This window comes from Asterias amurensis, chromosome 9 (assembly GCF_032118995.1).
Source record: "Asterias amurensis chromosome 9, ASM3211899v1".
In the NCBI taxonomy this organism is placed as follows: domain Eukaryota; kingdom Metazoa; phylum Echinodermata; class Asteroidea; order Forcipulatida; family Asteriidae; genus Asterias; species Asterias amurensis.
In genome coordinates, this window is record NC_092656.1 from 15,768,173 (window position 1) to 15,793,291 (window position 25,119).

Here is a 25,119-nt window from a genome sequence, read left to right on the forward strand (position 1 = left end):
ACGCTTACGCATGCTTTACAGAGGTTAACAATAGCTTACCAATGCTAACGAATGTCGAGGCGAAGGACCGTCTTCACAACATTCCCTGAAATTAACAAACCGGTTTGTAAATTGACCGATCTTCGTAAGGAAATGGGGCGTGACGGGTAACCGCTCTGAATTTGTTACGAACGCTTGCGAAGACACGGCGAATGTTGCGAAGTATGAGCGATTGTCAAATATTTTCATTCGTAAGCACATTCACTCTAATATTATTCGCAACAGTGTGAAACAGCATTGGGAAGCGCTTTTTAATTTCAGCGAATGTTGCGAAGACAGTCATTCGCCATAGATTTTCGTAAGCATTGGTAGCCATTAGTAACGTTGGTAAAGCGTGAGTAAGCGTTGGCAACTTTCGTAAGCTATTGTAAGGCATTGGCAATCATTGGCTAGCATTGTTAAGCATTCGTAAAAATTTGTAACATATTGGTACGGAGAGGTCGAGTGGTGACCAAGGGCGAGCGTGAAAATATTCACTATCAATTCGCAAATTTTGGACGAATTCACCGCGAATTTCAAATATCCATATTTGCAAGAATATTCGCCCAAGTGTGAGAGTAGAGATGACTGGGACAGTTACAAGAAGTTACGTAATATGGTGACTTCCAAAATCCGTTCTGAGAAAAGTTACTACTATATTTCTGCAATTGAGTCGAACAAAGGCAATTCCTCTGCTTTTTGGAAAACAATTAAGGGAATCCTTCCCCCCCCAAAAAAAAAGCCAGTTCCCAACTCTATCGTAATAGATGGTGAACATTTGGATGGTCCCATTGACATTGCTAACGCATTCAATGAACACTTCTCAACCATTGCAGAGCGATGGCTAGTAGCAGTAGTTCTGCCCAGAAAGTAATAGTGTCATGTCTGATGGGGGTGATTTCTCCACTCCAGCTACTGACTATCGTCACGAACACAAGTTTCTATTGTCTGAAGTCACTGAAGCTTTTGTTAAAAAACAGATTGACTCAATGCCAGTCAGAAAGGCTACAGGCCTAGACGTAAAGCTCTTGAAACTTGCTTGTCCATATGTAGTCAGTACATTAACGTACATTATTAATTTATCTATCAGAAGTGGTCAATACCCTGATGCTTGGAAACATGCTTCAGTAATTCCAGTACACAAAGGTGGTGATAAAGGTTGCGTTGGTAACTGTCGGCCGATTTCATACCTTGATGAACACAATATGATCCCCCCTTGCCAATCAGGTTTCAGACCTCAGCATTCAACAGAGACCACTCTGCATGGATTGATTAATAATTGTCTCAATGCATTAGAGCATGGGCAAATCACTGGTACTGTTTTTATTGATTTGAGCGAGGCCTTTGATTCAGTAGATCACAATATTTTATTGAAGAAACTACATTCTATGAATTTGTCTGCCTCAGTTATCACTTGGTTTACGTCCTATTTAACTGATCAAAAATGCTGCTCTGAGACCCTCCCTCTTAGAACCGGTGTTCCTTAGGGCTCTATTCTGGGACCCCTTTTGTTTATAATTTACACAAGTGATATCTCTCGATGCATTCCCCAAAACTGTCAGTTGCACATGTACAGTATGCAGACGACTCAACAATAACATGTAGCTCCTCCAACCGTGAGGAAATTGAACGTAGCCTCAATACAGCTATGGTAAATATTTACGCTTGGGCTGCTAAAAACAGGTTGACAATTAATGCTACAAAAACTAAGTCAATGATCATTGGCTCTAAACACAAGGTAGCTTCAACTGACCTTAACATTGTCATTAATAACGATCCAGTTGAACGGGTTTCCTCTTACAAGTGTTTAGGTGTTATTATTGACGAATCACTCATATGGTCTCCTCATATTGATTACATTAAAAAGAAAGTTTCTTCTAAATTAGCCATGTTAAGTAGAATTCGCCGCAACATCCCAAAAAGTAGTCTGCACGCGTTGGTTAAAACTTTTGTGTTACATAGTCTGGACTATTGTTGTATGGTTTGGGGAGGTCGATACAACGCACAGAGTAACCTGTTGAACAGACTATTGAAAAGAGCCGCCAGATTAATCCTTGGTTGCCCCTACTGAACTTCCTCGACTGATATGTTTAATGAACTGAAGTGGTTAGCTTTTGCCGAGAGAATTTGTATGAAAAAAAAAACATTCTCGTGTATAAATGCATTCATCATCTATGCCCAGAGTACATGCCAAAACTATTCAGTCATTTCACCAATAGCTGTTCCACTAAACAAAAGACAACCTTACTCTGAGAGTTCCCATGGCAAAGACAGAAAGCTTGTGCTCAAGCTTTGCCTTTTCTGGGGCCAAAATGTGGAACGATCTGCCAATTAGTCTGAGGAAAATTGAGTCCCTCTCTGTTTTTAAAACTGAGCTTTTTGAATTCTTAATCGCTTAATTTATACTCCGTACATATTGTGAGTCGCTTTTTTGGTACTTCGTAGCAGTTTTTCCAGCCTTTGATTATTGTACATTATCAATTTATCATCTTACTGTGACAGTTTATAAAATTTACTCTTGTATTTTTTAATTATTTTTTTAAACTCTTTTTTTGTTTGTTAATATTGCTTTTAATTTTCCGTAACATTCTTAAATATTTTACGTAATTTTTATATCGTAATTTTATCATGTGATTTTATGTTTACTTTTAATATGTTAGTTTGTTCGCAGGGCCCAAATAGAAACCAGTTTTTTACTGATTTGGCTCACCCTGGGTAAATAAATAAATAAATAAATAAATAAATAAATAAATAAATAAATAAATAAATAAATAAATAAATAAATAAATAAATAATTAAATAAATAAATAAATAAATAAATAAATAAATAGCATGAAACTTGAGTATCACCCAACTCCCTTAGAGCCATTGGACACTTTCGGTAAACAGTATTGTCCAAAGGCCCACACTTTATGTTTTACAACTGTTTTATAAAATAACAAACCTGTGAAAATTTAGGCTCAATCGATCATCGAAGTCAGGAGAGAACAACGGGAAAAACCCACCCTTGTTTCCGCACGTTTCGCCGTGTCATGACATGTGTTTAAGATAAATCCGTTATTCTCTGTATCGAGAATTGATAATTGTTTAAATGTTTTCTCAAAAAGTAAAGCATTTCATGGAATAATATTTCAAGAGAAGTCTTTTACCAACACCTTCGGAAACCCTGTAAGTTATTTGTAAATCTGTGAACTTTTTTTTCTGTTCTGAAAGTGTATAATGGCTTTAAATTCTAAATCAAAATGCCTTCAAAACTTCTTCACTCTTTAAACTTGAGTATCAACCTACTCTCTTAATTTCAAATTCAAAAATGTCTTTTAAACTGCAGTGCACAACTGGAGTATTAACCAACTCCCTAAACTCTAAATCATAATTAAGTTTTCAAAATCGACTGTTTTGAAAGAAGACATTTAAATTAATCTTACATTTTAATTATGAAATCTCAGCAAATTGCCAAATTGCAAATCAAACTTGCTTTTAAGATTTTCTAAAATAAACTGTCCTTACACTCATGGAAGCCATTTTAACAAACAAAAATTAATTGTCTACAGCAAAACTATTTAAAATTGATCCTTTCTTCCAACAAGAAAAGTCCAAGCATAACGTTTTATACAGAACCAGTGTTGCACAATTGGCTGTTCAATCCAGTAAAGTGTAGGGTGTTAGGGAAAAGGATTCAGAGGTGTTGCTACATGTAGGTCAATGCTGCAGTGTTTAACCAGAAACCGGTGTCGTCTATCAAATCAATGTTATATCACACAAATTTAACATAATGATAGACAGTTGTGTACAGAAATGCTTATAATCAAATAAATTCTGCACTTGGTAGTAAATTTTTCGTGCTAAACTTTTTGGAGTTCTCTTTATATCTTAAAACAGTGTCTGCTGGTTTAAATTTCAGTTGAAATCTCAAAATCTTTAACTTGTCGCAATGATATCATTCATCAATATTTGTCTTCTCAAAAAAGCACTTACTTACTCAACTGTAGTTCAACTGAATGCATCACAGAACAAAATTACTATTCATTGGTTCTCAAAAGTGTTGACAAATAAGATTACTTTTCATGTGAGATGTGACAACACAATTATGGTTGCCTACGTCACCAACCGGGGGTTACTTGGTTCACCAGACTGTGGCTCCTTGGGTGGTGCCACGAAAACACATCAGTGAACTCAGAGAAGGAATGAACATTACACCCAAGCATTGTTCAGCTTCTTTTTACACAGATACACATAGATCATTTTGTATCAATCAGCAAATGCACAACTACCCAATAAAGTCTTTAATTTAAAAAGATGACCCCACATTGACCTTTCCTTCTGGTCCAAAGAGGACGTTTCAATAACAAATTCTAGTTCCTGAACCACATGTTATTGAGGAATGATCTTTTTGTTGTGTACATACATTTTATTTAAAAACTGTGTTAAACCTTTGATGATGGTCTAACTGCTCAAATTCAGAGTCATTTTCAGGGTCTGGATCGCATAATCGTGAAATAAAACAGGAACAGCTTTGGAACCCAATGACTAATTGTTCACTTTGCTTTTTATAAACACATGTGTTTCAACAAACTCGTGATCTTCTTTTTCTTCACAGTACCTTTCGTCAAGGCATGCATGACCTTAAGGTTTGGCCGGAGGTGAATGATGATGTTGGAATGATGACCGAAGTATCAAAACCAAATGAAGAATGTTCAGAACAGATGTCTTGTCTCAGTAAGCTCACAAAGAAACATCGCAAAGGCCACATGTTAAAGGTGGATTGGTTAGACAGACTTACATTTCGAGAAATTGAAATGATAAATGAGGTAAGATGCTCCACTTCTCTTAAATTGTTGAATTGTTTAAGAACGTGATAGATTTTCTTTTGAGTATTCGAAAAGGAAGTTTAAGCATGTTTATTTATTCACTTCAGATTTAAACAGCAATTTAAAAGACAGGTTACTTGATGGACCAGTCAGTGTCAAATTTTGAGTTAAAAACAGTATATGAGGCCAGAACTTCATCGCGACTTACATGTAGAGATAGGCAAGTTGTTTAGACCTTCCCTTCATTACCTTCTTACCAGCCAAAAAAAGTGAACAGCCATTGAACATATTTCATAATATCTTGAGTGGCAAGGCCCCCACAGATATTTAACTTTTCCAACTGCTGTTAAAATATTAGGAGAGTCCCATCTGGTATCGTCCACAATTGCGCTTGAGTATTGTTTGCGCATGCACCGGTCCTACTAACTGACGTCAACTCGCCGTCAACTCGCTTGTGTCATCAACTCGCTGTCAACTCTCAACCATCTGCGCTGCTTGGTGGTACATGTACCACTACGCAGATGGCAGGTATGGATTAGTCTTGACCCAAGTGCCAGCACTCAATTTGCATGAAGCGCAGTACATAATACACTATGCAGTAACGATCATCAACTTCTTTAGCCAAGACTATTACAAATGCTGGGAAGCACGCCCTTTGTTGTCATGCTGTACTTCAAGCCCTGTGAAAATGCAAGATGGCGGTCCACGGCTTTGCTGTTGAGTATGGAGCAATGGTTTATTGCTGAGAAATAATTTTTTCACAAGGAAAAAAATATATAACCGAAATGTGACTTAAACCTTTTGAAACTGCTCTGTAAGCAAATACTTAACAGTTCTATGCATTTTTGGATTTTAAACATATATTGGAGGAGTTGGCAGTTAACGGCGAGATTGGCACCAAGCGAGTTGACGGCGAGTTAACGGCAAGGTATACATGTAAGTACCATATTTCCCAATTAGCGTTGCTGATTGATCTTTTAAATCACAGAATTTTTTATTGCAAAAGAAGCTTTGTATAAAACTAATCCTAAAATCACGAGCCTATAAGAAAGGTTGTGGACAAAAAAAGTATTATCAAGGGCAGAAATAAGCGGGTACAAAGATCGTCCAATTTGTTATTCCTTTTTTCCCCCAATTGGTTTACATTGTAAAAATTGTTTGCATTTATGTTACAAGTGGGCTAGTAAAAAAAAAAGTTTGTTTGACCCCCAAAAGTGCATACAGTTTTTTGTACGTTCACCTCCCGCAGTAAAACAAATCAGTCCAGGGGGTTGGGGGGGGGGGTTAAGAGGTGTTTAAGTGTCCAAAACATCACCACAAAATAGTTTGCATACAGTGTCAGTGAGTTGTGAAACCTTGAACCTTGATCCTCATGATCAGAAACCAGACGAGTATTTTTCTTGTTTTAAGTATGGGCTTTTATAATTTTTTTGTTCCAATTGAACTGTAACTTCAACTTTTGTGAGCCAGTTTCCCTTGTGGTTTATTATTTGATATCTGATATAAAAAGTCGCATCCCCTTAAGGTGATCCCCTGTCTGCCGCTTCCCAGGTTGTATCGTTACCTGGGTGTGATCCCTGGCTACATGGCAGTTTGTGGTTGAATGGCTTCTGACAGGCACCCCCCAAACAAAGATATTGACAAAATTGGGAGACTACCAATATAGGGCTAGATACATGTAGCTCAGTTGGTAGAGCGCCGGCATGCTAAACCAGAGGTCGTTGGTTCAAATACCCGCTCTAGTCAATTTTTCTTTGTTCAACCCAAAATCATTTGAAAATGTACCCAGTCAGTTTCCCTTGTGGTTTATTATTTGATATCTGATATAAAAAGTCACATCCCCTTAAGGTGATCCCCTGTCTGCCGCTTCCCAGGTTGTATCGTTACCTGGGTGTGATCCCTGGCTACACGGCAGTTTGTGGTTGAATGGCTTCTGACAGGCACCCCCCGAACAAAGATATTGACAAAATTGGGAGACCACCAACATAGGGCTAGATAGCTCAGTTTGTAGAGCGCCGGCACGTTAAACCGGAGGTCGTTGGTTCAAATCCCACTCTAGTCAATTTTTCTTTGTTTAACCCAAAATCATTTAAAAATGTACCCAGTCAGTTTCCCTTGTGGTTTATTATTTGATATATATATTATATACACGTATATGGATGAGTTTATTGACCATATCAACTCATTTCACCCCACCATAAAGTTCACTACTGAACAATCTCTCACCAGTGTGAACTTTCTAGATGTGACAATAACCTAATGGCCTTGTCACAGATGTTTACAGTAAACCCACAGACACCCACCAGTACCTTCTCTCCAATAGCTGTCACCCTAGTCACTGTAAGAAGGCAATTGCTTACAGTCAGGCCTTACGTATCAGGCGTATCTGTTCCACAGATACCCTGTACAAGAGGCGCTCATCAGAGCTAAGGAAACACCTTGTATCTAGGGGACACAGCGAACGTAGGGTCCAACTTGCTATCAATAGGGCTCTCAACGTACCTCGTCATACTCTGTTGACAAACACGGGAGCTAAAAAAGCTCCTACCAATAGAGTTGCTTTGGTCACCACCTTCCACCCCAAACTACCCAAACTTCCCTCAATTCTCAATAATAACATGCCTATACTTCACTCCTCCAGCAGGTTACACTCAGCAATCCCCGAGGTTCCCATGGTTGCATTCCGCCGCCCTAGAACCTTGGTGACATACTAGTCAGGGCCAAACTTCCCCCAGGTACAGTCCAAACACAACCCCCGACAGATATACTGGGCTGTCACAAATGTACCCGTTCCAAATGCAAAACGTGTCTGCACATTAAGCCCTCACTTAAGGTGAAGAGTCATACCACTGGCTCTTCATACAACATCAAGACCGACTCTGAATGCAGCACGTCTATATAATGTAGTCTATGTCATATCATGTAAGAGATGTGGGCTACAATATGTGGGAGAGACTAAGACCAAACTTAGTCTTCGCTTTGCGAATCATGTCTCTTCCATAAAGACTAAGAAACCGTACCCAGTCTCTATCCACTTCAACAGCCCCAATCATAGTGTCATTGATGTTGAACTTCTGGTGATTGAAGCTTGCAATGGTGATGACACACACCGCAAGAGTAGAGAATCACACTGGATTCACCAACTCAAGACAGTCAAACCCTTTGGACTTAACATAAACACTGGTGTTAAATAACTTCTCATTACCCTCCACTTCACTTCGGCCTAAGAACTTATATGTTGTATATATTCAGTACATAAAGTATAAATTAATCGAGTTTAAAGTTGTTTTTATAAATTCATCACTGGAACTATCTGATGTAAGTAACCCCCCCTTTTTTTCCACAGGTCCCTCATACCTATTTTTAAAATCATCATACCTTTGATCTTGCTATTCTTATTAATTGACCATTGTTAGTTGCATCATGATGCAACTTGCTCTCTAATCCTACCCTTTCATGTTTCCCTGCATTGTTGTCGAACAATACATTTACCACTTTTATGGTCCAGTAACCCATCCTTTCATTCTAAACATCCTTTGTCCTCGCCACTTCACTCCTATTGGTTCATAGCCACCAATATTGTCTCTGAAATAGAAACTTTGATTGGCTGTTATTTTCCCGCTTCTTTCTGGATCCTTTCCTTAATCCCTTTCCCCCTCTCTTTTTCTATATATGGATATGTATTTGTTTGTACTTGTTTTATGCCTCTGAAGAAGGTCCGGATTGGATCGAAAGCTAAGGCCATCTACCCTATTCATTATATATACGTGTATATAATAATGAATAGGATTTTCGATATATCGAAAATTTCGATGTTTTGAAAATTTCGATGTTCCTAAATGATATCGAAAATACCAAAAGAGTGTCCGATTATTTAAAAGAAATCTGTGTGTGAGTATTAGAAAAGCCGTAGTCGTTATGTAGTTTCATCATTTTGAGTTGCCCTATTAAATAAAATACGTTTTACAACCAAGTATGTCTGCTTGTTCTTTGTGTTTTCGCCATCAGCCGCTGGCCCGCCGCAGAAGTTCACGACCCCGTGGCGAGCGCACGGTAAAACCTCAAAAGAAACCACCGCTGCTTTGCAAAAATACCCCGCAAAAACTTCCCCGAATCAACAAGACATAACAAAACAAGGAAGAAAACAATCTTACGTTATACAGTAAAATAATCTTTCTATCAATCCAAGGTATCGTAATGGCGTCATTTTGGTCAAATAAAGCCTACACGTTGTGTTGTTTTCGTAAACAAGCTAACATTTCCGAGGAACTATATGCTTCGCAGACCACGCTGTCGGCGGCTATTGCGTGCGTACCAGCGAAGACTATGCTGTTGTACGGTTTAAGCGTGCACACCAGCGTGTGTGGTTATTGCAATTCGGGGGAAAAACCCGTTTGCCCAAGCATGCACAGACACGTGCAGTCTTTTGTCAAGGCGGTATCGCGTGATGCACTGCGTTATTTCGACAATAGAGGGCGTTCTAGCATTCAATGTTTCATGCCTTTATTATTATTATTATTATTATTATTTCATTTTATCACAGCATGCAAAAGAAAGATGTCATTTTCCTTTGTGCCGGTAACTCCTCGAGTCGGGCTACGTCCCGTAGCCTTAGATCTCAAGAGTCTTTCTCAGGATCCTCGCTGTTCCCAAAAGCGCTGCCTTCTGTAACAGATCTACCCTCACATTTGTCCCTATTTCATCTAGATGTTTCCCCAGTGCTTTGGGAATGGTGCCAAGTGCTCCAACCACCACGGGGACTACTTTTACCTTCACCTGCCAAATCTTACGAAGTTCCCTAGCCAGGTCCTGGTACTTCTCGATCTTTTCCATCTCCTTCGAAGCTACCCTTATATCACCTGGCACAGCTATGTCAATGAGATGACACATCTTCTTCGTCTTATCTAATAGCACAACATCCGGACGCCTATGTGGTATAACATGATCGGTCTGAATGTTAAAGTCCCAAAGGATCTTGACCTGGTCGGTCTCTACAACTTTTTCCGGAACATGTTCGTACCATTTCGCCAGCACTTTGACACCATACTTCTTACACAGATCCCAGTGAATCACCTTGGCCAGCTTGTCATGTCTTCCTTTGTACTCCGTTTGGGCCATCTTACTGCATTCGCTAACAATATGAAATACAGTCTCCTCTGCTTTATTGCACATTCTACACATAGGAGAGACGTTTGCTTTCTCTATCCTTGCCTTCATTACATTTGTCCTAAGAGACTGGTCTTGCGCCGCAGTAATCAAGCCCTCTGTTTCCTTCTTTAGTTCTCCACTCTTTAACCAATTCCATGACTTGCTGCTGGCCACTTCCTCAGTACACCTCAAGAACCGGCCATGAAGTGATTTGTTCCTCCAATCTTTATGTCTTTCCTCCTTCCTTTCCCTCTTGTATTCCTTCGGCCCAACTTCGTCTGCCCTCGTGTACCTTTGTCCAACTTTCAACAGGCTCTCCTCGGTCCTCCTGACATGACAATGCAAGCTTCTGCGCTCGATGTTAACACTGTCCGCCACACTAAACAACCCCCTTCCGCCCTCTGACCTCGGAAGATAGAGTCTACTAACATTTGACCGCGGGTGTAGCATGCCATGCATGGTCATTAGTTTTCTTGTCCTCCTGTCAGTGACATCTAGATCTTCCTTAGTCCACTCGACAATACCCGCACTGTACCTCATCAAAGACACGGCCCATGTGTTAATCGCCTTAATCATGTTCCCCCCGTTTAGTTGAGACTTCAAACATTTTTTTACACGCCTGATGTATTCTGCCTTCAGCCTTACCTTTGATTCCTCGTGAAGGACATGGTCCGATTCAAGAACACCAAGATACCGATAACTCTCCTCCTTACCCAAAGCCCTCAACTGTGCACCATCAGGCAGAGCAATGCCATCGGAATGTACCCTCTTCCACCTCTTCATGGTCATTGAAGCACATTTCTCCAGACCAAACTGCATCCCAATGTCATCACTGAAAATCCTGACGGTTTGCACCAAAGAGTCGATCTCGGCCTCATTCTTCGCAAACAACTTCAAATCATCCATAAAAAGCAGATGGTTGATCTTGCATCCGTCCTTCTTCAGTACATAACCTGCACTCACCTTCCTTAGAATCATCGACAGGGGCATCAGTGCAAGAACAAACAGCAGCGGAGACAGAGAGTCCCCTTGGAAAATACCTCTTCTTATGCACACCTTGCCCAGAGTATCATCGTTGGCTGTCAGATTTGTTCGCCACGTCTTCATGCTCTCACCTAAAAGACGTTTTACTGCATCAGCCACTCCAACCATATGCAGACATTCCATTATCCATGTGTGCGATACCATGTCATACGCCTTCTTGTAGTCAATCCATGCCATTGCCAAATTAGTCTTTCTGCTCCTGCAGTCCTTCAGTACAGCCTTATCGATGATAAGTTGATCCTTCGTACCTCTGGACCGCTTCTTACAGCCTTTCTGCTCCTCCGGAAACAACTGTTGGTCATCCATATGGCGGTATAGGTCTTCTGCAATCATACTATTATTATTATTATAATTATTATAATTATAATTATTATAATTATAATTATTATTATTATTATTATTATTATTATTATTATTATTATTATTATTATTATTATTATTATTATTATTATAATTATTATAATTATAATTATAATTATAATTATTATTAATATTATTATTATTATTATAATTATAAAAATCACTATGATAAACACTTAGATACTATAAATAAACAAATATAAATATATACTTCGAGTAAAACTATTAAAAAATTTGAAGCACTAGATAGATATTTGATAGATTAAGAGCTGCTAACAAACTCGACAACAATTGAAGCTATTTAAACAATTTATTTAAAAAGAAAAACAGAATAGATAAATAATAAATACTTACATTAATACATGAATGAATGAATATATAGATAGATAGATAGATAGATAGATAAAGAAAGAAATAAAGGAAGGGAGGAAGGAGGGAGGGAGGGAGGGAGGGAGAGGGGGAGAGAAAGAAAGAATTAATTAAAGAAAGAAATAAGTAAATAAATGAATAAATAAATGAAAAAGTAATTGAGTAAATCAATCAATAAATAAATAAAGGAATAATTAAATAAATAAATAAATAAATAAATGATGAATATTAAACAAAAGAACGAACGAATGAATAAATAAATTAATTAATAAGTAGCTAAATGAACAAACAGATAAATTAATAAAAAATAAAGAATAATAAATTAATCAATCAAACAAACAAAAGAAAATTTCAAAAATAGATAAATAAATAACCATTAAGTGGGGGAAAAAATCAATACAGATCAAATCAAGTCAAAACAGATCAAATCAAATACAATTCAACACAATAAAAAGAATAAGCATTAAACATCATTATTGAAATAACTAGACAGTTGGTTGTTAAAACCCCTCCAAGAGTCAAGAATGACCGAGTTCTTAACGGCGGTTGGCAAGCTACTCCAGATACGAGGGAAAGAATGAATTAGAGAATTCTTCAGGCAATGAGTTCTGGCAAAGTGATGGTTGAAGGTCAGAGTGTCCAAGTGACGGGTATTGATTTGGGTGAGGGAAGTAACTGCGGAGCATTTGACTTGTCCAAATAAACATTTCATGGTAAATAGAACAGTTAGTCTGTTTCTCCGGGCATCTAAGCTTAGCAGGTTCAGTGATTTGAGTCTATTATCATATGACATGACACCTCTTTGTTGCTTGAGACACATCCTGGTAGCTCTCCTTTGCACTCTTTCCAATTGGGACGACATAAACTGCGCCAATAAAGTATCTAAACACTTACAAATAGTCAGATTTATCGGAACCTGAATTAGTATGCCAAAGAATAATTATTCATTTCTATTCACCGTTAATTTCTGCAAATTTTGACACATCTTGTGTTGCGCTACGATGTTGTTTGGTGGATTTATGGACACTTGAGTGGCTTAAGGTCGAATTTCAAAAGTTGCAAAAGCCCCTATTCACCCCAATTCCAGAAGGGAACTCACACAAGCATCACACACAGACAAAATCAAGACAAAAGACACAAACTCGTTTCGTTTACTTGACCAGGAAGTTTATGGCCGTATCTTTAACTCTAAAACTGCTGATATCCTGTCCTCAATACTTGGTGTGTCCTCCATCACTGTTAACGGCAAGGAGTCGTCTTCTCATACTCCAAACGAGACATCTGATCTGTCCCTGGTCAATCCCCTGCCATTTCCTGATCAGGGTGCGTCGCAATCCCTCAAGAGTGGTGTCAGGCTTGATGGACTTGTTCACTTTCTTCTGCTGCACAAGTCACACTCGGGCGGCCACTCATTGGCAGGTTGTCCACATTTCCCTGAGCTTGGTAGCCATTCCACCATTTTACTGACCGTCGCTGGTGACGTTCCAACTTGATGAGCTGCAGCTCGAATCGACATACCGGCTTCTATCAAACCAACGATCCGTCCTCTTTCCTGTTTGGTCAGTTGAGCCATCTTTCCTGTTATCTTGAAACACCTTTCCCTGTCTTACCATAATCAGGGATTCTGGCTCTTAACCCATTTTGTTGTATGCCTCCAATCTTTGACCCCTTTGCTTGGTTACTGACAATTATTGCTGATGTTCATTGCAACCGATTTATCCAAAACGCGACAAACAAATCATTTATAAAAGGCGGGCAAAAGAAACGCTGATCTTACTCGTCACAATACAACGATTTAGCTCGAATAGGGGCTTTTGCAACTTTTGAAATTCGACCTTAAGCCACTCAAGTGCCCATAAATCCACCAAACAACATCGTAGCGCAACATAAGATGTGTCAAAATGTGCAGAAATTAACGGTGAATAGAAATGAATAATTATTTTTTGGCATACTATTTCAGGTTCCGATATATCTGACCATTTGTAAGTGTTTAGATACTTTATTGGCGCAGTTTAGTTGCTGTGTAAGGGGACCAGGCAGGCAGACCATATTCTAGCACTGGAAGAACTAAGGAACGGTAAAGTGATAGTAGTGCCTCTGTGGATGATCCCCCTGCGACATGCCATATAAAACCAAGAGTTTTGTTTGCTTTTTTGACAACAGCATCAACGTGGTCGGTCCAGGTGAGGGTGTTGTTGATGATCACTCCAAGATATTTGTAGGTTGATGTGACTGCAAGCTCTGAACCATGCAGTGTGTAGTGAGGTAGAGTCAGTGTTTTTTTGGAGCGTGTCATGTGCATGACCTTTGACTTGACAATGTTGATTTTCATGCCATTAGATTCGCTCCATCGACCAATGGCGTTGATATCAGATTGAAGCGTGATTTCATCGTGGGTGGAGAAGATGGGATGGTACAACAATGTATCATCAGCAAATAAGAGGCAGTTAGTTGAAACATTACAGGAGATGTCACTGATAAAGAGGTTGAAGAGTAATGGGCCAAGGACACTTCCTTGAGGAACACCAGAGGTGACAGGTGCCCAAGATGACAAAGCACCCCGGTACATCACGCGATTTTGACGGCCAATAAGGAATGATTTCAGCCATGCCCAAGTTTGTCCTTGAATGTTGAAATTGCGCGAAAGTTTTCCAAGTAGAAGATGATGTGGCATAGTGTCGAAGGCCTTGCTGAAGTCAAGGAATACAGCATCAATGCGTGGTGGGTGAGGCTTGTCCATTATGGAAGACCAGTCTTGGATTGCATTTGTTAATTGGGTAACACAAGATCGGCGTGCAGTAAAGCCATGTTGTTGATCATCCACTAATCCAAATAACGAAATGTGGTCGTTATTGTTATCTGCGACAGCTCTTTCCATCACCTTGCAAATGACTGATGTAAGTGCAATTGGACGATAATTCTTAACATCTGTGCGAGAGTCCGATTTGAATACTGGAGCGATGTTGGACAATTTCCAGGCCATTGGGAGAACACCATTGGAGAGGGAAGAATTCATGAGAAGCATTAGGGGTGGAGCAATGTAAGAAGCTGTAGCTCGGAGAATAGTTGGAGAAATACCGTCCGGGCCAGGTGCCTTGTGGGCATTGAGATTCTTAAGGGATTTTGTTAGCCAATTCAGGTTAACACTGACTGATGACAACTCGGGGATTGGAAGGGAGCAGGGTGGAGGAGTCTCTGAACCACATACAGCAGGTGAATGCTAAGTGCTACGAGCCTTTATTGGAGACTATGTGACTGCATGCTGCTTGCGTTGTATATTGTGATCGCGGAGTGGTAGGTCTGTGTTTTGCGGGACTTTCTAGTGACTTTTTTTCGATGATTATCTCAACCATTTTCAACCGTAAAGGTAGTGTAACATACCAGCGGACATTTATTATGTATCTAACAATATTGCCATGAATTGTCGTTATTTTGGAGGGCATTAGACTCTGAAAAAGTTTAGTAACTAATTCATTTAGTGTTGACAAAGTTTGAAGCGTCACGCTCCCCTAACACACTTCACTCTCCACATAGAACAGCGGGCCTGTCGCACCAATTTATTTATTTTTTTCCACATCGTACCAAAGATCTCAACTCAAAGCCGCGCGCCCGTCGGACAACTTGATTGACACTTCTACGTCAATGCATCGGCAACTGACACCTTAATGTCGGCGAGTCACGCAACTCACAAAGGCTCTGTGTCATTTTGAGACGGCCAATCATGGCCAATCACGAATCGAGAATTGTGGTGAGCGTTCACCAATTGGCCAAGCCAGCGGTAGCGGCGATCATACTTTGTTGTAAAACCAGAAATAATTGGGGCGCGTACGCAATTTGAAATTTTTGAACTACAAACAAGTTCGGGGGATCAGACAAAAACAGGTTTAAATGTAACCCTATTAAACTGTCAGTCTACGGTATATATATTTCTACTCTCCATGAGTATACCAAGTGCTGTTTTTAGGCTTCATCTTGCGCGCGGGAAATACTCGATATATCGAGTATGGGAAAAAAACGATATCGACGGACGTTACGTGTTAGTCAACAGAGTATGACGAGGTACGTTGAGAGCCCTGTTGATAGCAAGTTGGACCCTACGTTCGCTGTGTCCCCTAGATACAAGGTGTTTCCTTAGCTCTGATGAGCGCCTCTTGTACATTTATATATTTCGACAAGAATATTGCAACCAATGTAAATTAGTTAGGATTTTGATCAACCTAGCCTTGCATAAGGCAGTCGTATTATTCGCTCCAAAAAAAAGACCGCCGCTGAACCACATCGCATGACACGATGCCCCCTTACAATATCCGCATGCGTTGGCCGTAAGGCCGACAGCCTTGTAGGGTCTGTGTTGAAGCCACTGACCTCCTCACTAAAATAAGCAAAGAGTTCCCACGGTCAACTCATTACCTTAATGCCCGCGAAAGATGAGACATGTTTACATCACACCACCACGACGGACGCTCAGCGAGCATGATAGGGTCCAAAGGTAGTGATAAGGGAAGTGCTTGATTGGACGTCAAAATGAATAATTCATCCGCTTCACATCCTGTGTTGTCTGATAGGTCTGACGAAAGATATACATATTCATGAGCTGCATACTAGTATATCCGAGAGCCCCCCCATTTTGTTCCAATAGTGGACTTTTTTTTTTCATGAAACACATTAAACCCAGAAGTTACAGACCCGACAAGGCTGTCGGCCTGACGGCCTCCGCATGCGGTTAGTGGTACGAGTGCGGATGACTTGTGTGCACAGTAGTCGTACGATGTGACAGTGTGTATAGTGTATACGGGTGGGTCATGCGGTGTGATTACACGCACCATGCACAGTGTATACGGGTGGATTTGCAGCGGTGTCTTTTCGAAGTGAATAATGCGACTGCCTTGAGCAAGGCTATGATCAACCAGGCAAAGATCACCCATGATTCATGCCAAGTACAAGAATCGTCAGAAGATCAAAAGAAGCTGTTCAAGATAATAGGTAAGTTGTTGCTCCAACCCAAAACCCCTGTCCTTCCATCCGCTTACAATGATCAGGACTTGACAAATGATTTTCAGAAATTCTGTGTCACCACGATTTCAGACATCCGCTTATCATTTTCACCAGTCTGTGTTTGAGCCTGCCAAGGTTGCTCAAAGCTTCCTACATCACGCTGCTCATCAAAAAACAGATCTGGACAAGGAGATATTAAATATATACAGACCAGCTGCAAACTTAAAATATGTTGGAAAATTCATCGAACCAGTAGTTTCATCAGGCATTTCTGATCACATTCATGCTATCAACCTGTCCGACGTGTTCCAGTCAGCATACAAGCCTTTCCAGTGGACTGAAGCTGCACTAGTCCGTGTGAGCAACAATATTCTATCTGCAATGGACAATGGTAACCTTACAACACTATAGTCCTGCTGTGACTTGAGTGCTGCTTTTGACATTATTGATCACAACATCCTTCTCTTTTGGCTACAGAATCACCTTGGCTTAGAGGACACAGTCCTAGCATGGTGCAAATCGTAACTCTACAATAGAACTAAGCATGCTTGTATGTATTGACACCGCGATATTAGACCCTGTTGTTTTGAAATTCTCTGTGCCACAGGGGTCTGTACTGGGCCCGCAGTGGTTTACGCTGTACACTTTACCGATTCGTGACATCATCCTAAAATTTAATCTGAATTACCATGTGTACGCAGACAACACTCAGCTATACATGAACATCATGTTTAAATCTTCTCGTGAAAACGCCAATGGATCTATTGCAAGACTTGAGAAATGCATCCAAGAGATTCAACGTTGGACAAAACAAAACTTCCTGAAGTTAAATGATGATGAGACAGAGTTCCTTCTATTTAGGTCACGTCAACAGTTAACAAAGGTTTCAGTGCCATACATTTCAATTGGTGGTGTCGGAAAGCTCCCTCGCTGCAAGCTCAGAACTTAGGGGTTATTTTTTATTCATTGATGATACTTCAACCACACATCAACAACATCACTCGTATGTCATCATACCACATCAGGAATATTGGTAAGATTCACAAGTACTTGAACAAAAGTGCCACTGAAAAGGTCATTCATGCATTTGTTACTTCTTGCCTTGACAATGGCAATGCTCTTCTCTTCAGTCTTCCTAACAACCAGATGTTCCGTCTTCAACTCCTCCAAAATACTGCTGCCTGCAGTGTGACACTGTCTGGGAAATCCCATTCTATCACCCCAATTTTGAAACAACTACACTCCATCAAGGAATCTTTTATCAAGTTCCATGCTTTTCTCATTGAACCCAAGTCTCGACACTCATGGTCTTTTTTTCAGCTGCGCCACAAGTCTGGAACTCTCTACCACTTAATCTAAGATTCTGTCTTTGTACCACAATATTCAAATCTCTTCTCAAAACTTATCTTATGTCATAGGTTTTTAAGGACTAATTTTGTAGTGTCTGTTTTTTTTTTTTTTTTTTTGGTTTTTACTGCCCCTTGAACACCCAGCAGGGTGGATACATGCGCAGTATAAGTCTTATTATTATTATTACAAGCGGGATGCCGCGCTTAGCGCAGCAACCCCGCTAGAAAGCTATGCGTATTAAATGCTGCAGATTTAGCGTCGTGTTCGGGTAGGATTAAATGTAGGAGGGTCACGCTACAAATCACTGTGGCAAACCACCCATTAAGACGAATCTTAGTGCTTTGTGAAATCTTACACTTGCCCGTTCCCTCTTTCCTTTTGGCATTATTTTGTCGATCCACCTATATTTTCCGGTTTCGAGCGAGTCCCGCTAGTGGTTGTTTCCCAGTCCCGTTTATACGCCGATTTTGTTTATTTTGTTCCCGTTCAGTTTATTATTTTCCTGTCCTGTATCGTTTTCAAGTCTAACCTCATTATATCACTTCATTTTGTTCATGTAATTTATTTTGCAGTTCCCCCACTCGCTGTCCCACTGTGTGCCCGAGTCCATCACCCCCACCTCCGTGCCACCTCCGGGATCCCGTGCGTTGGCATTGTTCTTTGCTTGCCATTGTTTGGCCCACAACTCATGTTTTCCAGTTTCGCACGGGTCCTGCTATAGTGGTTCTTTCCCAGTCTTGTTTATACCCCGTTCTGTAATTTTTTTTCCAGTTTTGCGCGGGTCCCACTTGTGGTGGTTCTTTCTCAATCTCGTTTATACCCCATTCCAGTGTTTTCCAGTTTTAACGCGGGTCCTGCTTTTAGTGGTTCTTTTCCCGTTCATGGTTTGATTTTTCCCTCGTTCAGTGTTTTATTTTCCTGTCTTCCATAACCCATCATCATAGTCCCTTTTCATTTTTATAATCCGTACCCACCCCGTCATTTTGTTTTGCCGTTCCCCGTCCCCCGGGATCCACAGACGGTACCACTTTGTGCACCTTCCTCCTGTCCCCGTCGTAAATCTAACAACTCGTGCCTCCTTCCTGTTCTCCGTGCGTGCGTGGATTCTCATCACTGTTTGCTATTGTATAAACCATAATAATTGAAGCATGAAAATCATGGTTTAAAAAACATTGTTTATAAACCATGAAAATTTAGGCATCTTAAAATCATAATTTATAAACCATGAAAATTGAAACATAAAAGTCATGGTTTATATGTAAACCATGAAATCGGAGGCATCTAAAAAACATGGTTTGAAAACCATGAAAACTGAACCATCAAATTCATGGTTTTTAAACCATGAAAATTGAGGCATCAAATATGGTTTACAAATCATGGTTTATAAACCATAAAAACTGAACAAGGGTTGTGTTCAACCTCCTTCCCAAGCATTCTTGCTGATAGTCGTGCAAAAGGTGCAATCGTCCGCCGTGTACGAAGTGTGTAGCGACTGGAAGTAAGTTTGTTTGGAATGCAACAGTCAGTGGGCAACTGTCAAATTACACACACACACCCACCGGGCGAGACGTTGCCGCCAAGTGTAGGCTACATGTACCCACGGCGGGCGATTGTGCGACTTTAGCTTAAAATAGGAAGGAGTTTGAAATAATTGACAAACGGCACATTAGCGTGCCTTTTGTCAATTAATTGTTTAGCGTTTTTATGGTTTGTAAACTATGATGTGGGCACATTTTTTATGGTTTATAAACCGTGATTTGTGAGTGCACATTTTGTTACTGTTTATAAACCATGATTTGTAAACCATATTTGATGCCTCAATTTTTCATTATAATAATGTTTCAATTTTCATGGTTTATAAACACTGTTTTTTAAACCATGATTTTTATGCTTTAATTTGTTATGGTTTATAAAGCATGATTTTTATGCTTCAATTTTAATCGTTGATGCCCCAATTTTCATGGCTAACACACCATGATTTGTAAACCATGAATTTGATGCTTCAATTTTTATGGTTTATAAACCATGTTTTAAAGATGCTTATTGCATATTCATGGTTTGTAAACCATAAACTTACACACAACAAATACTTCTGGTATGTAAACCACAAAAAGGATTTGGCAACACTTTCTATGGTTTACACCTAATTGCTATAAACCATGGTAACAGTGCCAAACAATTAATGGACAGACGGCGCCTCATAGTTTGACGGCCCATAACTCATGTTTTCCCGTTCCGCGCGGGTCCCGCCAACCAAATGTTCTCCGTTCAGTTTATTATTATCCTGTCCCATGTCATTAGTCCCTTTTTTTTTTTCCTCTTTCCGTATTTATTTCTCAGCCCCTTTAATTTGTTCCCTTCATTTTTCCCCGTCGGTCACCCCCTTCTCACAGACGTTCCACACTGCATGCTCCTTCTCCCTGTCCCACAACGTGCTCTGATAACCCCCTCCCCCGTCTGTCGTGTCCCCGTTGTGATCTCGTTCTTTACTGTACGCGCGAAGTTACTGGACCCTCGCTCCATGACTGTGACATCACAAAGGGCGCCTGACGGAATTAACAATGCAGACCCCTGACAACCCAAGGGTGACCATCACGTCCAAAGTTAATACACGTTTTCGCTTTGACTGTGACGTCACAAACAACACATACATGTATCCCCAACCCACGGGTACCCCAAAATTTACCCCAAAACGCATCATTTTAGCAGGGTGCGGGCACCACTTGACGTGAAAACAACATAGCGACGCCCAAAACAACAATGGCGGTGCCAATGCGATTTAAGCGCTATTATAGATTATTATTATTATTATTGTTATTGTTGTTGCTCGTACGTCATTAAGGCAGTGTTCTAGCTGTGAGATGGTAGTTGGGCGATCTTGCTCGTTAGTGATGACGTATACCTGGGTGTCGTCGGCGTACAACATTCTATTGATATCATGGCCCTCGATGATGTCTTCGAGGGGGGATGTGTAGAGAGTGAAACATAACGGTCCCAAAACAGATCCAAAGCAGAATGGCACTTGAGGGTTCGAAAGAGCACCATTGATGACGACACTCTGGGTGCGATTTTCTAGATAGGATTCAAACCAACCGATAGCGTGACCGGACACGCCGTATCTGTTCGTAAGACGCTGAAGCATGATGTTATGGTCGATCGTGTCGAAGGCAGATGAATAATCAAGGAGGACAAGAATAGCTTCTTGCCCCTTATCTGCTGCCAGGAGTAGGTCGTTTTGAACACGTAGAAGGGCAGTCTCAACACTATGATGTTTTCTGTAAGCAGACTGGAAGTGTCCATGAAGATTGTTGTCGGTGAGGTAATTTTGAAGTTGGGCAGCGGCTGCACGTTCTATTGTCTTTGAAAGAAACGACAGGTTTGCAATGGGCCTGTAGTTCTTGAGTTGTTCTGTGTCCAGGTTAGGTTTCTTAAGCAAGGGAGTGATGTGGGCATGTTTCATTGCTTCTGGGAAATGACCATGCAGCAGAGAAAGATTGACGATATTCGTGATGATAGGAACGAGCTCGTCTAAACACATCTTCAAAATCCATGTGGGAATCGGATCAAGCCTGGATGTAGAAGAGGGGGAAGCAGCAATGATGTTTCTCACTGAGTTCTGTGAAAGTGGTTCAAACTGATGAAAGGTAGTCATGCATGAGTTGAATACTGGTTTAGAAACTACGAGCTCAGGAGTTTCGTCAAGTTCTGTAGGTATGTTCCGCGTTTTCTGGACGAAGAACTTGGAGAAACGTTCAACAAGAGGTTCAGATGACAAATCGGCCGACGGGAGGGTTTTTGAAGAGGCTGGTGTGCATAATTTGTCAACCTTGCGAAAAAGTTGGCGGGAGTCACAGTCCTTCAGTTGGTTCCTGTGATATTCCGATTTAGTCTCGGTTATAAGTTGATTGTAGTGATAGCTCTGCTCTTTAAGTAGTTGTTTGTGAACCATCAATCTGGAAGACATCCACCTGCGTTCGCACTTACGCAGTTGTCTCTTTGCTTTGCGAATATCTTCATTGTACCAGGGAGCATGAGGGCATGATGAAATGGTACGCCAGATTTGAGGGGCATGCTTGTCCAGAAGATCTCCCAGACTTGTATCATATTGATGAACAAGAGAGTCTAGGTCAGTGGCTGGAGTTGTAGATATTGGTGAGGCCAGAACATCTTGGCGAAAAGCCTCAATATCAATCTTGCGGAGTTCACGTAGCCTGATCTCTCTTTTCACATGATCCGGGCGATTAATGTTAAGCAAGCATTTTACGGCAGCGTGATCGGAGGGCAAGTAATTCGTAGTGCTGACATGAGAAATTGCGTCATCTGTTGAGCGAGTTAAGAGGAGGTCCAATGTATGACCGTCGCAGTGTGTGGGACCAGTAACATGCTGCTCGAGGTTGAATGAGTCGATGAGATCAAGAAAGATCGCAGCTTCACGGTTTGCTTGGTCATCAACATGGAAATTGAAGTCCCCAGATATCAAAACATACCCTGGCTCAGAGACAACCGATTCTAAAAGGGTAGAAAATTCAGTGAAGAAAGCTGGACCTGTCAAACAGCCACTAGCAAGTCTCTGGGGCCGGTAGATGACAATGAGACGAAGAGGAGTTTTCGAGCGGGCGTTGATGAATAAATCAATATGTTCAAATGATTCAAATGATCTACCTTCGTTTCTATGAACATCAAAACTCTCTCGAAGAAGTACACAAACTCCACCACCGGCACGGTCTATACGAGGGATGTGATGAACTTGGTAGTTAGGTAACGTAGAAGTCAGATCAGCGACTGCACGGTGGTCACGATTATCTCCAGATAACCATGTTTCAGTAATACAGAAAATGTCAATGGAATTAGAGATGACGAGATCACACATGACAGTGATTTTAGGTTTTATTGATCGTGCATTCCATAAATCGAACTTTGTAGGGACCGTTTTCTGCTCAGTATAAGAAGTAGGTGGTATATGTACAAGGTTGGTGAGATGAGCACCGTTATGACTTGGCTGGTAATCAGGGTGAAACTCACAAGGTTGGTCACAACGAGACAAAAAAGGAATTGGTTTCTGCCTTTTAGACCATGATCTGCGGCCCCTTTTCGTCGGTCTAGCCACACCAATTCCAAGTTCTTTCAGTCTGTGGTGGATATGCAGGGGTACCCTGGCTTTCACTGAAGGAAACAATTCCAGTAGATCGGCTTTGCTGTAGGAGTTTGTTGTAGTTGCAGCCATGACTACAGGTAAGAAAAGCATCAGCACAATGGAGAACAAAGCAGAGTCAGCCATGCATATGACAGTAGTTGGAGTACAAAGGAGATCAAAACCACTGCAAGGGCTATACTACTGAGCTTGCCTGAATCCCAAGGGAGAAACCGGATGAAAATCTCAGAATTTTGCAGAAATGGAGGCGTAGATTTCCACGACTAATGAACGAGGATGATCACTGACAGACAAATGTCTACTGGACAAGTAATGGAATTCACCAAGTTTACTTAGGCAACAAAATACCAAAAATTGCTGGAGCTTGTGTGGAGGTGCAACCGGAGGCGCTACCAAGCCTTTCAGTTTGAACCTTAAGGCGAGGTCAAATTTTATCAAACTTTAGATAAAATGAAAATATAAAACTCAAAAAGCTTATCACTCGTTCCAGTCGAATGAGCTTAAACATTGAAAACCTTAAATGGTCATTACTTCATACTTGTCGATGGCCCTACCCTTGGACCATCAGTTGATCAATTGATTGGTTTTTCTGTCAGTCATTGGTTCTATCTGGCGTTTGGCAGCTTGCCATGGCAGCCTCGCTGTTCTCGTTTCAAAAAATAAACTATGATTTACAGATTTACATACAATTGATGACGTCATCAGAAAGTTCATGTATCATCTACTGGTTATTGTCTATCTGTATGCAAAGTTTCAACTTAATTCAAGCTTTGCAACTGTCAGTTTCTTGCAGACATTTGAATATGAGAAGAAGAACAACAACAAAAATGAACCCCTCACCCCCACCCCGAACAATAACAGTCGTTCAGGCTCCTGAGCACCTAAAAAAACACACAATAAAAAATAAAACTAGACATTTAGAGTTTGTAAACAAACTCTAGGTGTGCGATTTCGGGGAGTAAGCCTGGTGTAAAAAAACAAACAAATATTGCACTTCGCTTTGTTCTCAAGATTTGTAATAAATGATCAAAACTGCAAAAATTGCCAAAACAACATGACGACATCATCATGACGTCATTTCGAGTTCAAAAAGTTAATGTACACCTGCGAGTTTCACCTCAGTGGAACTTTTGGTTTGGCAGACACACGGCTTTGAAAAGTGCACCTTTAAAGCAATACCACGTGACACATGATGACGTCATGAAGCTAATACTCCACAGATATGTTGCTAATATGAAGGAGATTAAGTTTACCAATTATTGAACAATTGTCATAAATTCTGACACAAACATCTAGTAAAAGTGTGTTTTTAGATGTTTTAAATCTGCCGCTAGAGAGCGCACTAATTTCTGGTGACGTTATCGGTATTTCTTTTTTAACCACACCTTTGCAAAATCGTATTATGTGATTGTAAACCATCAAAAGGTGTACATTTCAACCTAAAAAGCAATTAAATAACGCCTTTTCAAGGTCTTTTCAAAGCGTTTTACAGTCACTTCCAGTTTAGACTGATCAAAAGGTCAAAAGAAGGTCACCAACATATCCATATTTGTGAAGTTTGTATAGCCCTTTCATTTAATATATAGATTGTCAAAATAGCTTATGTGGGTGAGGAAATATGAACCAATGAAATAATGACAACCGTAGAAGAGACTAACAAACAGTAAGGGACACAAATGTTTTAAACGCCTTGAACAAAGACTATTGTACTCAAAGCTTTTTCACGCTCTATGGGTGATCACTGGAGCGTGACTCTGCTGCACCGCTAATTCAATACACGTGGTGTAGGCCTCATGTAAAATGTGTATGCACATACCAATGGGTGATTTACGTAGTTCTTGAGACATGAGTTTTGAAATGTTCAACCTCTCTTTT

General features: G+C 40.4%; 1 protein-coding gene across 1 annotated transcript in view; it reads left to right on the forward strand.

The window, feature by feature from the left end:
* The window catches only part of LOC139941511 (phosphatidylinositol 3-kinase catalytic subunit type 3-like), a 249,235-nt gene that overhangs the window by 88,646 nt on the left and 135,470 nt on the right, over positions 1–25,119 (forward strand). Inside the window, exon 6 of the mRNA XM_071938045.1 lies at positions 4,616–4,826. Coding sequence (XP_071794146.1) covers positions 4,616–4,826 — 211 coding nt within the window. The remainder of the gene's footprint in view (positions 1–4,615; positions 4,827–25,119) is intronic.